We start from the raw sequence: 15464 nt of genomic DNA, 5'->3' as shown, positions 1-15464 counted from the left end.
CGAGCCCTATTGCATCTTTGTTGGTAATAATGAATAATTTTTATTACCACTATTACAATGCAAAATAATTACTAATATGGTGTACCACACATTGTGTCTTGTTTTCTGGAGCCTTTTCTTGAGACCTAGAAATGGTGGTCTAGGGAAAAGAATTTTTTTGACAAACCAATCATCCAGCTGGACGTAAGTCTAACAAGAATTACTCCCAACAAACACAACTTTCTATGCCATATCAAAATCTAAAAGCATTGCAGCTTAACACGTCCAATCATGACAGAGGGGAATACACAATCAACTAAAATTGGAATATTTAAGAAGCTACTGGTTAATTGGCTTACGGATTTGGGAGGGGAGGCAACGGAGAACGTTATTGCATCCAATTACAGATAGGATTTTCTTTTTCTTTTACTTCAAGCTCATGTCTGTTACTAGCCTATGCCCCGTTACCTTACTTACTCTTTTTTTTAGCTCTATTGTAATGGGAGCTAGGTTTATTTATTTATGTGTGTACGTGAGTGTGTTAAGTGTGCTACATATCTGAGTTATATATGATTAAAACTTATCGGCAATGTGGGTCGACCTGTCTTTTCAACGACTCGTGCCCACGCACAGGCTTGCCTATGTGGGTACTTTTTTCCTATATTTTAAGTAATGTTAATGTTTTAATCATACTTGAAAATTACTATAGTATATATTACTCTATTATGGAACTGTAATTTCTTTATTTGGAAATAAATAAGGTTTTGAATTGAATTGAATTGAACTATTACTGTCTTTGCCACACAATCACAGGCATCAACCAACCGACAGCAAGAACACAATCATACTGTTTACAATAATCAAATACAAGATTTTTATAAAGATAGGAAGGGAAATATATCAGAAAAGGAAGAGCAACTGAGGGAGCATTTATAAAGGCCTTGGGTTATATGATATGATTACGTGTGTAAATTACTACACAAGACCTACTGAAATAAAGCATGACAGTAAAATGTTTACTTTAATTTGAATGTGACAACTCACTTGAAATGAACTGTGATGTTAGGGTCTGAGAGGTAGTGGCTGAGGTTCACCACACAGCTCATGTTGTGAGGAGGATGATAAGACTTCACAGCACAATGGTCTGCAGTGATATTGAAGGTGTGGCCAATCACGACAATATTCAAGCCACTTCGCTCAAACCCTGTAATCAGTAATACAATTAGATGTTTCTGAGGACAATTGCATAATTAGGTAACATTTCATAACACAACAACCCACAGTAAGATGGAAAGTGTATCCAATTACAACATACTCAATGCAAGTAATAATCAACATGATTTTAATGAAGAGAATATTCAAACCGGTGCATTCAAACTCAGTAAAAGGTTGTACACTTTGGTATTATTTCACAGCACAAACATCCACACTTTTTTGAAGAACGCCACAACAATCCCGGTAATACAGAAGATGCAACCAAATATGACAATATTCTCCCCGCCCACTTTCCTAAAATCCTGATAACAACTGCAATTGTTTCTTTAACTTAATGATCTGCTTGAAACATTGAACATACAATAGCACTAACCACGTGGCTGTGGTGGTGATGTAAGTACATGATCTAGCAATATCAAGCTGTAACCTTTTTTACTTTACAATTACATTTTTTAACATATTTAGTTTACTACTTATAATAATTTAACATTTTTTATCAGTTGTTTTTCGTTTAATATTCTGTAGTTTATAGAATATTAACTTCACATTTTACGAATAGGCGCTTACCTGAAGAGAAATCTGAAGAAGAAAATGCATTCTCCGGTTGAATAAAGTCGTCCGCTTGACGTTTCTTGTGAGGAACTAACAAGACATCCTTGGTCTGGGACCAGTCGTGCTAGAAACACATACACACTGTATCAGTTATACAACACATTATAGTACCAAAATTAACAACAATGAATGAAAATGACAGAAACACAATACCAGCATAAATATTCAGTAACAATACAGTGATAGTTATAACAGTAGATAGAATATAACAGCACAAATACACAATTGTTACATTGTTAATTACAATGTCATATATATATCGAATATATAACGAATTTTTTGGTTGGTGAAAAGGTCGTTCGGAAAGTAACTGACTGAAGCATCTGATCGCTGAATGGGTGGGGGTTGCCGCGCAATCTGAATGGCGCAATGTAGCTGGGCGCAAAGAGAATGGGACCAGCCCCAAAGTTTCTTATCCAGTACTATGAAGAAGGTGGCGGATTTCTTTACAACATAGTCACCCATGATGAAACATTGGTTTCTTATTTTAATGTTAAACAAAAAAAAAAAAACAATCATGGAGTGGGGTCACACCTTATTGCTGCACTACTGCTACGATCGGTTACATGCACAGGTGGCAGAATTTTATTCATGTTTTGAAAACCTTGTACCTAGATACGATAGGTGCTTAAATGTAAATAGTAACCATGTAGAAAAATAGTTAAAGAGTTGTTCTTTCAAATGTATATAATTAAACATCTGTAAAAGATACATGTAAGTTTTATATATTAAAGCAACTTATTTTTCTAATGGTTCTCGTACTTGATGTTCAGTCAATTAATGATATCTTTATTACTGAAAACACAATACATGCACTGGTAAACATCAATATAATCTGTATACTAAAGATACTACAAGTTTAAATTAATATTTATAACGTACTATTGTCATCTTCAGAAAGAAATTAATGATTCAACCAGAGGCAAATATAAATAGCCTTAAAAATAACATGCAGCCACATTAAGTATTTTATAATTCAATAAGATCAAACAATTTAATGCATTAAACAACGATAACAATGAAATAGTAATAAAATTTAACAAAAATAGATAAAGTAAAGTAAAATTGAAAAAATGAACATTACATGAACACTACACAAAGAAAGTAAAAATCCTTGCTCAGTGTTAAATAGCAAAATCAATGTCATAAAAGTCTTCATTTGAATATAGACAGTTTGTATAGAATTAATTTTCAACTGTTCCTAATATTTAGGGAGATATATAATTTTATTAGGTAAAAGCTAAGAAACATTAAATAAATGTACTGCAATGATATCAAAATTGCAATAAAAGAAGGTTTCAACCTTGCTTTGCGATGTTAAGGTGAAAACTCTTGATCTGTAGAAAGTATCACTCCGTAAGTCCAACATAGAAACCACATTTGTGGATATGATTATTTGGTCATTAAAATTTAAAAAAATAATATACTAACAATACCATCAAAGAGAAGTTACACAAATCATTTTGTATGAATTATTTCAATAAAGTACTACATGACAATTACAGATGAAATCTCCATTTATCTGACTGTGCCTATATAAATATTTTATTTTAATATGCAATAACAAAAACTGTACAAACCTGTTTATTACTGCCTTCTTTACTGGCCTTCTCTTGAGAGTTATTTTCAGATAGTTCTTCAATGGCATTTGTTGCAGGTGTAACATCCGGTTGTTGAACTGAAAATAAAAAGTTCAAAAACTGTAGTGAAATGACTATAGAGAATATCTCCATTGTTCTGTTATGACCACTACTACATTTTAATGAAATTTCAGCAAGTTTATAAAAATGAAAAACAAGTGTATTATGTGAATAAAATTAGACCGGCTGAAAAATGTACTGAAGTATAATAAATGAACCTGCAGTAAAAGCGCAAAAATCCATTTACACTTACTGACGGCAGTGATAAAGACAAACACAGGACAGCTGCAGTGTTGGGGGTTTCGTAACACCTGTCCAGTCATTCTGTCACCACCGCACGATCGTGTTTTTAATCATAGCCTATGTTATTTATTTTGTGATTATTGTTTTTGTGTGTCTAATGTTAATTTTAAATTCAGTATTATAAGAGGCATTGCCACATAATCATTATTGCCTGATCACTTCAGAATTTCATTAATTTTATATTGACAATGGTTGAGTGAGTAGGTTTTCAACTTTCAATGTTCGTAAACTGTTTTCAAATTTACTTGAAAAGATGTTCACATAGTGTACTATATACAATTTAAAGTCCAAGATATTTAGACAAGTCAAAATCCAAATTTTCAATCTATAACTTATGATTAAATACTTTGACCTGCAACATTTTAAAGTTTGAATTTATATTAAAAAATGGTAGTTAAATAAAGGAGTACTCACATGGATAATGTTGGTCCTTATACGATAATGTTTTGTCAGAAAAACCATGTATGGTACTTGTGGAACAGCAGAGAATCTAAAAATAAACAAAAAGTTTAAATTTCTTGTAATTATATACAAAGCGACTATTGTATATAATACAATAAAACATTATTTCATTAATAAAATCAAGTAACACAGTCATCTTAATACCCGCACTTCAGAGAGAAAGGCATCACTGGAGGGAGAATTCTTGTTAACCAACCACAAACATGGAAAGTGGGAGTACGAGACATGAATAACAAACTCAAATAACAGTGGTACTTCATATAGAGAAGCATTACTGGAGGAGGATGTCTGGGGAACTAACCAGCAACATGGAAAGTGTGAGTACGAGACACGAATAACAAACTCAAATAACAGTGGTACTTCATATAGAGAAGCATTACTGGAGGAGGATGTTTGGGGAACCAACCAGCAACATGGAAAGTGTGAGTACGAGACACGAATAACAAACTCAAATAACAGTGGTACTTCATATAGAGAAGCATTACTGGAGGAGGATGTCTGGGGAACCAACCAGCAACATGGAAAGTGTGAGTACGAGACACAAATAACAAACTCAAATAACACTGGTAATTCATATAGAGAAGCATTACTGGAGGAGGATGTCTGGGGAACTAACCAGCAAAATGGAAAGTGTGAGTACGAGACACGAATAACAAACTCAAATAACAGTGGTACTTCATATAGAGAAGCATTACTAGAGGAGGATGTCTGGGGAACCAACCAGCAACATGGAAAGTATGAGTACGAGACACAAATAACAAACTCAAATAACAGTGGTAATTCATATAGAGAAGCATTACTGGAGGAGGATGTTTGGGGAACCAACCAGCAACATGGAAAGTATGAGTACGAGACACGAATAACAAACTCAAATAACAGTGGTACTTCATATAGAGAAGCATTACTGGAGGAGGATGTCTGGGGAACCAACCAGCAACATGGAAAGTGTGAGTACGAGACACGAAAAACAAACTCAAATAACAGTGGTACTTCATATAGAGAAGCATTACTGGAGGAGGATGTCTGGGGATCCAACCAGCAACATGGAAAGTGTGAGTACGAGACACGAAAAACAAACTCAAATAACAGTGGTACTTCATATAGAGAAGCATTACTGGAGGGGCAGGTCTGGGGATCCTACCAGCAACATGGAAAGTGATACACAGTGGAATCGTATCTTACATTGGTCTCAAACAATTCCTTAATTTACGGACAAATTCTACAAAATTCCATGTACTTGTGGCTCAGAGTCTACATTGGTGAGAAAATATCTTATATGTACACGAATGAGTGTAGATTGGCAGTTAGTGGCAGTTTCAGTTCAACATAATTTAATTGTGTAAGCAATGTTTCTAAATAGTGCGAAAAATTTAATGTTAGATATGATTGACTGAGTAAGCCTAATAACTAAGGTGATTACAGAATATTTAAATGGTATAGCCAAACTGTATGTACCAACCAAAAGTGACTGTAATTATCACCAGTTTTGAATTTGGTAATCTTAAAATTTCCTATTTATAAAAATGTTTGCCATGTTTATGCAACTGCAGCTCAGCCCAAACTGACTACTTGAACTCAGCAGTGATAAATATTTTAGCAGGGCATATGCGCGATCGACCATTGCCCACACCGCAGACCTGCCACGTGTTGGGCCATTATGGTGTAAGACCTCAGGTAGAAAAAAAAAACGGTCCTTGTTTAATTAGGCAAAACCTAAATGAAAATTATGATTCTAGCCCTAAACATTACAGAGTTAGTAAAACTATGCAAAATACCTCAAATAAACTTGGCCTTTTTGGTTGGTATGACTAAGTTTGGACTGGTTTCCCGAGAGTTAAATAACTAAATATTTATACTTATTTTGACAGATGACTGATTATTAATATACACTGATATACATAATACACGTTGTACAGTAAATGTATACGTCAGTTTACAAAAATTAATGTCCATTTTTTATAAAAAGTGCACTCATCTCACTTTTATCTGTGTTTCCTAAGACATTAAATTAGTTCTAAGTGTAAGTGTTTAACCTGACACGCATGGACAAAGTCAGCCACTCCGCACTGCCGAGCTCCCAGAGATGGAGGAGACATCGTGCTCAATACAAACCCTCCTCCATTAAAGGCCCCTTTCTTTCCAAAACCACTGAAACAAACATTCAAACAATTATGAAAGACATTGAAGGAGCTAACATGTAAAATCTATAATAATACAACAATTCTTAATGCAGGACTTGTCATGAGTTAATTACATATTCAAGCATATGGCCCATACATTCTCCCTTTACATTGTATTCCATTATTTCTCACTATCAGAAACTAACATCCATCCAAATTTATTTAGAAGTTATATAAATTATACTTACATATCAAATTTCATCATAATCAACTACAAGGGTAGCTTCAGAAGTGGTTTTTTAAAATACGAGGTCTATCCAAAAAGTATCCGACCGCCGACCGGTAGGCGGCCGCAGCGTAACCGACCGGCTCGAAACGGTCATTGGAGGGCATTGAATTCCCATAGTAGGCATTGAATACGAAACGGTCACTCAATGAGTCACAGCGCTCTGTTCCGTACAGTACTGCCATGTGTGTGCGTCGCATTTCAATATGAATGAACGTGTTGAGCAGCGCATTTGCATTAAATTTTGCCAAAAACTTGGCCATTCAGCATCAGAGACGATTACTATGATACGGAAAGTTTATGGTGACGTGTCTATGGGCGATACACAAATAAAACAGTGGTTTAGGCGGTTTAAAATAGGCTGCATGTCAGTGGAGAGTGATGACCGATCTGGCAGGCCTTCAACGGCTAGAAACGCTGAAAATGTTGAATGTGTTCGTGCAGTAATTAATGAAAACCGTCAATTGACTGTCCGAGAGCTGTAAGAAGATTTAGGAATACCAAAATCGTCAGTTTGTAACATTTTACACAAAGATTTAAAAATGAACTGTGTTTCGGCAAAATTTGTGCTCCAAAAATTGAATATGCTCCAAGAGGCCAGACAGTGAATAAGGAGTATTATCTTGAGGTCCTAAGGCGGCTACGAGATGCACTGCGAAGGAAACGACCTGAACTGTGGACAAGCCGTGACTGGATCCTGCACCACGACAACGCGCCAACTAATTCCTCAAATCTTATTCAACGTTTTTTTGGTCAAACACGACATCAACCAACTACGACAGCCTCCCTACAGTCCTGACATAGCTCCTTGTGACTTCTGGCTATTTCCGAAACTAAAAATTCCATTGAAAGGAATAAGTTTTGACGATGTTGAACAAATAAAACAAAATGCGACGAAGGACCTGTTAGCCATTCCGCAAAATGAATTTAAGGAGTGTTTCCGGAAGTGGGAGGAGTGCTGGAATAAGGTAGTGGCTTGTGAAGGGGGAGTACTTTGAAGGGGACCAGATTGCCGTTGCCGCCGCCGAGTAACGTCAGTTCATGCCAGACGTCAAGGACGGATACTTTTTGGACAAACCTCGTAGACAAGCCTTTTTGGACATGCCTTGTCAAGTTGTGATTTTGTTTTTTCATGATTGTTAATACCTGTTTTCAAGTTATGTATTTGCTTGCACGGGTGTACAAAACTACTGATGAATAAAAATACTTTAATATATAAGAAAAAGTTTTAAATAATTGAACACGCTGAGAATGTCACAAAGGCAAAATAATACCTCTTTGACATTTATTCCATTACACTATTATTAAATATTACAGCTTCAAATACCTGGTATGTTTCTTTGCTGAGCTCCATACATCCATATATTTTTGGTCGTATTTAGAATTGGTTAAATCGGTATAATTTGGTCTGACATCTAGGCTCCAGTAAGAAGTCATAGTAGTGGAGCGGAAACGTGTTTGACTCTGGTTTTCATTGCTGAAAATAAAAATTTCAACAAAATTTACACATGTGGCAACAAATTAAGATATATAAAGATGGCCTGTCTACTTGTCCCATGGTAAACCCACAAACTCTACAGTAGTACTCGTACTATTCCAGCTGTACTTAAGCTTGTGCCAAACCATGCCAAAGTGACTATGAAAAACTCAATGTTAACCTCTTCTCATAACAGGATGACTGTGATAGACACACATAGCTACTGCCCAGGAATACTCAAGTAGGTACCAGACACTTGCCTCAGTAACTGCGATCACCATTTAAAATAATCAAGGCAATCAAATATGATGGTGACCACTCAAAGTTTGGAATGCTTATAACTCAATTTTAAATCTTTTTTCAAAGGGATTGAAGATCTGCCCTTATGTATCATTGTGAGTAAATGTGATTAATACAATCTATAATGTGATTAATGCATCATAACCTCAACATCAACATGCTAAATTGTGGTATATGCAACAAGCCTGTTCCTAGTAAACAAATTAAGATAAAATGTTACGATTGTGATAGGAATTATCATGGCTTGTATATTAAAATAAGTAAAATATATATAGATTACAACAATACTATGTGATGTAGCCTATGTTTTTTATTCAGAGGATCCTAAACTAATTGAGGCTTTTTGAGTCAAATTATCAGATCAACCACTAAATCAACCTTCTATTGAAGTTTACCACCTGTGGCTACTAATATTACAAAAACAATTAATTAGTATACAAAAAATATTGTAACAATAAAAGTAACCTTATCTAATAAAATCAAAACAAACACTATAACCTTGAGATCAAGAACGATAAAGTAATACTGAAGGTGCCTTCTCCCTATCATTACCATTCTGTATTTTGATTTAGATGATATTTAGAATGCAACAGAATGTGCCGATATTGATATGAGATAATGAGATAATGAGATAATGAGATTTATTCCAAAAAAATATAAACTTTACAAACAAGATTATTAAGGAATATAATCTAACCACATTAACAAGTTGCGTGGTTAGATAAAACTAACAATAAACAAGGAAAGGTCTGATAACAGTCCGGTTTTCTCTGAAAAGGACTTGATGTGCAGATCACTGCGGTATATTGGAAATCTTCTCACTATATTTAAACTAAAATCAACATTAAAATAAAAATACATTAACGTTGATAAGAGTACAACTTAATCAATTTAAACTCTAGTCAATCTTATTCTTACATACAATGTTTAAATATACATAAAAGACTAATATATTGAAGACTTTAAATCATCTATGTAAAAAATACAATTTATCTAATGACAATATTATCTTAACATTTTAGAGTAATGGAAACAATATTAAGATTCTACAGACTGTTTTGATATATTGGTTACTAATTAATATTAAGATATGTTATATTATTATACATCAAGACATATTAAGATATATACATATTAAGATATACAAGATATATCAACATACATATATATACATATACATACATATATATATATATATATACATATACATATACATATTACAAGATTATATAAGATAAGATAAGATATTATAAGATTATAAGACACATTAAGATATATATTAATATGGTTACTAAACAATATTAAGATTCTACAGACTGTTTTGTTATATTCCCCAGTCTTTCACATTCTCTGGAGTCTACAGTATGTGTTTTGCAGTCATATGGTTTGTGCTTCTTCTGACCACTTTAAACTCCTACAAATATATGCTTGAATGTTTGACACACAACTTGTACTGATATCAAGTTTGCATTTTGCGTGTTCGTCACGATAAAATATTAATTTGTGCTTGCTTAACTTTGTCCTAAAATTTTTTGAAACTGAAGAAGAGGATAGATTCCAATCCTTGAAATGTAGTATTCCATTGTTATAACACAAAAGAATTGACATGAGAAAATTTATGAAGAAAAATGTAAGTTATTCCAATTTGTGTTCATCACAACAATTATCAGCAAACACCTAAAACTCAGACTAACAATCTAAATTAAAAAAAGAAAATTGCAGAACAAATTTGTATTGACAAAGTTGTACGTTACCTTAGTTTACTTGCTGCCAACGAAACATCAGAATAATTAATCGGTGTACTCCTCTTCTGGTACTCAAGTACGTACAGAGTCACCATGGCCATTAAACTGAAAAATTACCATTTTCTATGATTAAGTTATATTTCAGACAATGTTAAAGTATCCTACTCAGCTAATTAATGCCACATTATATTATCAATTCGCTTTAGATCATCTGATTAAAACATTCTTCCTATTTGTATGATGTTGTTTAAAACAAAGGGTTCATCTAACCAAACATGCCAACACAACATGCACAACTTTTTGGTTAATAGTGCTCTAGCACTATTAACCAAAATAGTTTTGGTTAATACCTCCATTGTAGATATGTAACAAAATGTTACTTTTCATCACTGGTTGAGATACTGTCAAAATACACTACAACATTATTACAAACCCTCATTGTAATAGTAGTAACTAATTTCAGTACAGTATTTTATATTTTCTGTTACCAAGAGGAATACTACTTTACAAACTGCAGAGAAACTTTAAAACGCTTCCATTTTAGTTAGAATAAACCTTTTGAGGTCTGGTTTGCGGCATTGTTTTCTAATGATCAAGACCTATATTTTGCCATAGAACTTAACAAATTATATTATAACTTTGAATTTTTTCCTTACTCCTCATAGACCGTCCCCCTGATGGGACAAATACCAAGTTATAATGTTATACCTAAAAACTGTTACAAAAATTGCACCGTTACTGTTCTTCACTACCAAACTGAATATTAAAAGTTTGTTAATATTATATGTTACAATAAAAGTGAAAACTAACCACATAGCCATGATCAGAATGAGGACCACAATTGTGACTTGTATCAGCTGGTTCGAGCAGATGATGTGGTCATCATCCTCCCAATGTTCACACGTGTACCCCTTGAGCTTTGCTCTCGTTGTCACTAGAATCAAAAGACACCATACACTACAGATCTATAATCGTGACGCATCAGCTAGCCAGAGCAGATAAAGTTCTTATTATTCTTCCAGAGTTAACTCACATATTCCTTGAGCCTGTGTGTATGTGAAAATTAAACCTCTTCAATAGTGCAAAATGGACTTTTTACTAGCCAGGAGTAAATCCTTTTTCATTAAATTATTGTCACTGAACGTTTGGTGAGAGGTTTAGTTTTATTTAAAACTTTCAGTGACATTATCAATTGGTTATTGTGGGTCATATTCAATTTATTGTAATCTATTACTTCATTATTTTTACCTCTTGTGTTATAAGAGTGAATGTCATGATGCGGCCTTATGTAGATGTACATTGTTAGAAGGATAATGTTCAAGATCAAAAACGTACAGGTTAGTAAAGGTTTGTATTTCCAACTAAATAGACAGTGACTTGTAATTGGTTAAAGTATCAGACAAAGTTATTAAAGCCTTCTTTTGTATTCCTAATATTTCTTGTATCCTTCTGCAGTTTCCCCTGTATATAGGGCCATATCTGAGAATGGACTGTAAATAGGCATAACTTAATTTTCAGCTACACAGAAAGTTAATCATCTAAGCAGAAAAGTAACCTTGACATTCTCCTGGCTAAGTAATTAATATTATGTAATTATTTTATTTATAACATTAACTACTACCAAACACTTCCCATTCACTGTTTCATTCACAGTCGATTTAACTGCAACTAATGTTACGACTTGAACACGACTTATTCACAATAATACTAAAATATAACAAATAACCACATGCTGAAATGGACATAGGTAAAGGAAATATAAAAACAAAACAAGACAATGTACTACGTTAGCCATTATTTTAAAACAATTTCCAGCACAAAATCTCTAACAGAGCATTTGTCAAGCAATCAACATACTGCATAGTTACTAATGGCAGTTTGATCCTGCCATTTGCGTGGCCTACCCTACAAAAGGAGTCCTGAAGTTTTTCACTGATGGTTCACTCCTAGACTCTAGGGCAGGATACGGAATACATGGACCTGGAGTCGACATGGCTGTGCCCCTAGGAAGACATGCCATGGTTTTTCAGGCGGAGGTCATGGCAATAGACTCATGTTCCAGAAGACTCACACAGTTGAGGACAAAAGGATTATCATACCTAATACTTTCTGATAGTCAGGCTGGACTGAAGGCACTGGATACCTGTTCGATTGATTCGAAAGCGGTCTGGGAATGCAGGAATGCTCTAGCAGAGCTGGCAACAAATAACAACATAACACTCGGTTGGGTACCGGGTCATGAAGGTATTCATGGGAATGAAAAAGCGGACATCCTCGCCAAAAAGGGAGCAGAATCCACATTGATGGGGCCTGAGCCAGGTTGTGGGATAGCCTTCTCCAACATTAAAGCTCTGGTCAAAGATTGGGAAAAGAGGACAAGACACAAGAATGGGAGTAGAGCCTCAGGTTTAAGAATATCCAAAATGTTTATCTCTCCTTACGCAAAAGGGTGGACAGCTCTCCTAGACCAGAATAAGGAGGATATAAGACTGATATTAGGAATGTTGACAGGACATGGCCCTCTGAGGAAGCACCTTTTGAAGGTAGGCCTTAGTCAGAGTAGCGAATGTAGACTCTGTGGTGGAGAAGAGGAGGAGTCAGCGGAGCACATTTGGTTGGATTGTCCTGCCATCGTAGAGACTCGGAAAAGATACTTGGGAGCATATCTCCTCAGCCCCAAGGACATTAGAGAACAGGAGCCCTTAAATCTGATTGGTTTTTGCAAAAGCTTCGGTCTTTGAGGGCACAAATTAAAGTAAGGGAGGAGCAAAGGTCCTTTTAGGACTAAGTGCGGGGACAAACTGTCCTTTTCCCTCAGGAAGGAAAAAAAAAACAAATGGGAGGAGGTATTTGGCAAGCTATTTGATTCAGCCCTCTAGTATAGGAGGGGTTAAAGCACAGCGCCCACTGCGACCGGCCCGGCCCAGCCCAGCCCATTGGGGGGCTGGGCCGGGCCAGTCGCAGTGGGTGGGTGTCCATTTGATTGCGTGTATTTCGACTTCCCAAAAAGGCTAGGTTGGGCTGGTTGCAGTGGGCGCCGTGCATAAGAAGGAATGTTAGTCAGCTGCTGATCACGCATCTCAGGCTGTGTTTTTTAACATAGAGTCAAACATTAAAACTGTGTTATAAATAGTAACTCGTCTCAAATCCATAAATGTCAAATCTTCAGAAACTTAGATTGTAGTGTCTCAATGCTAATGACTGTTAAAATAAAATTCCGGTTAATACTAATTGTTTTAATTTATACTCAGCGTACATTTTCCATATGAATCTCTACTTTGAATATAAATTATATACCTAATGGTATTAAAATCATATTGTTAACAATTCATTAGTATTGAGATACTAAAATTTGAGTTTCTGAAGTGAAAGATTAAGGATTTGAGATGATTTATAACACAGTTTTAAACTGAAAACTCCATGTTAAAAGCGAAGCTTCGGCTGTACAGCTGGCAGCTTGTAAGTAAAACCTAAGAGATATATTTTTGTTTTACACAAGTTAGTGTGGAAAGCATTAAGTTTTTGGATGTTTATATCGATAAAAAACTATCTTGGGAACCTCATAAAACATATATTCCAGCCATACCCTCTATAATTATATTTATAGTCAAAAGTTTAACCCTCCAAGTGATGACTAAACCACTTCAAAGTGCTAGGGCCATTTTCGAGCATATGACATTTCTTTTTTTTAAACAACTTTTTATGTACAAATATATGTTCAAATTGCATGTATAACATATGGTTTTTTTTTTTCACAAACATATGTTCTATAAGATCAAGTAAAAATAAAAATGCTTATCTTTTATCATAAAAAAATCTGGTCCTGCTAACCGGTTGTGTAGTTTTTTATATTTTAATTTTTCAAAATCCTTGACGTTATAGTTTTTTACAAAATGTAGTAGTCCTAATTCTAAAAAATATGCAAAATGTTCCAAATGTAATGCTGAATAAGAAAAATATCACTTCATAACCTTTTGCACAACATATCACAGTACTAATTGGTAAAAAACAAAACAATGTTTTTTCGCCCAAATTTTTACTAAAATGTTTACCACATTCAACAAGTGTCAGTAAGTAGTTGAATAGTGAGTATTGTCTCAAAATAAACACATATTTAGTTACTTATATGAGTAAAAAAAAAAATGCACAATTTTTCCTTTTTTACATTTAAATATTAGAAGTATGAGAAAAAAACTTTGATTATTTGTTAATGGAACTTAATTTAATTAGGAGTAAGCCAAAATATTTTAGTTCTAAGTGAAATCTGGTTAAATAGCAATGAATTGTCCTTTTATAAGATACCAGGATACAAAACGTTTTTGGTAATTGTAATGACACATACCGAGCAGGTGGTGTTGCTTGCTTCATTAGAGATGATATCGATTGTTTACAATTAAAATTCGATATTGACAACAGCTGATTGTCTTCTGTTAGAGTTAAAATATAATAATACACGAATTAATCTCCTCTCAATGTATAGATTACAAAATTTTTCTGAAAATAGCTTTCTATATGAACTTGAAAATAAATTATTACAGATAAAAAATAAATACAGTTTATATTGGTGATATAAATATAGACACATTCAAGTGTTCATCAGATGTACAAAAATATAATAACTTAATGAATAATTACAGTTTTATATCACTAAATTAACCAACCAACTAGAATTACTAATACGTCTTCTACCTGCGTAGATCATATATATGTTAGATATAGAGATATAAATAATCTTGAGAGTGCAGTGTTTGATGTTGGTATATCAGATCATTGTGCTATAGGTTTAAAAATTTTCACTTCCTGTCCAATTGAAAATAAACAAAATAGCAAAACAAAAATTAAGTATAATTTCGAAAGAATCAAACAGAGCATAGATGTTGTCAATTGGGGAGATTTTTATAATACAGTAAAATGTTAATCATAGTTATGAATTATTCTTAGATAAGTTAAATTATGTTGTAAATACTAATACTGTAAAGATTACTATAGGAAATAAGCTTGATAAAGCTAAGTTTAAAAGTCCTTGGATTAATAATAATATATTAAATAGAGTCAAGAAAAGACAAAAGTTATACAATATTTATAGAAGAAGACCTTATGATAATCGTTTTAAGAAATATTACGATTCATTTACAGTTTAATTTAAAAAATGATATAGACAATCTAAAAAAATCAATATTATTCTAAGTTAATAAATGAGCATGATGGCGATATTGGCGATATTGGCCAACAATGGAAAATAATAAATAATTTAATGGGCAATAACGTAAATAAGAATGTCAACAAAATTGTACTGGAGATGGAAGCACCTTAGATAAGCCTCAA

At 33.8% G+C, this 15464-nt stretch overlaps 1 protein-coding gene across 1 annotated transcript in view; it reads right to left on the bottom strand.

The window, feature by feature from the left end:
- Positions 1-1019: 1019 nt before the first annotated feature.
- The window catches only part of LOC124369378 (myelin regulatory factor), a 127470-nt gene continuing 113025 nt past the window's right edge, over positions 1020-15464 (bottom strand). Inside the window, exons 15-22 of the mRNA XM_046827378.1 lie at positions 10950-11073; positions 10149-10244; positions 7945-8094; positions 6245-6359; positions 4164-4239; positions 3387-3484; positions 1762-1870; positions 1020-1183 (exon numbers count right to left, since the gene is read on the bottom strand). Coding sequence (XP_046683334.1) covers positions 1020-1183; positions 1762-1870; positions 3387-3484; positions 4164-4239; positions 6245-6359; positions 7945-8094; positions 10149-10244; positions 10950-11073 — 932 coding nt within the window. The remainder of the gene's footprint in view (positions 1184-1761; positions 1871-3386; positions 3485-4163; positions 4240-6244; positions 6360-7944; positions 8095-10148; positions 10245-10949; positions 11074-15464) is intronic.

The sequence above is a fragment of the Homalodisca vitripennis genome, chromosome X (genome assembly GCF_021130785.1).
Source record: "Homalodisca vitripennis isolate AUS2020 chromosome X, UT_GWSS_2.1, whole genome shotgun sequence".
Taxonomy (NCBI): Eukaryota; Metazoa; Arthropoda; class Insecta; order Hemiptera; family Cicadellidae; genus Homalodisca; species Homalodisca vitripennis.
Note: the sequence above shows the minus strand (reverse complement) of the source record. Positions and strands in the feature narration are given on the sequence as shown.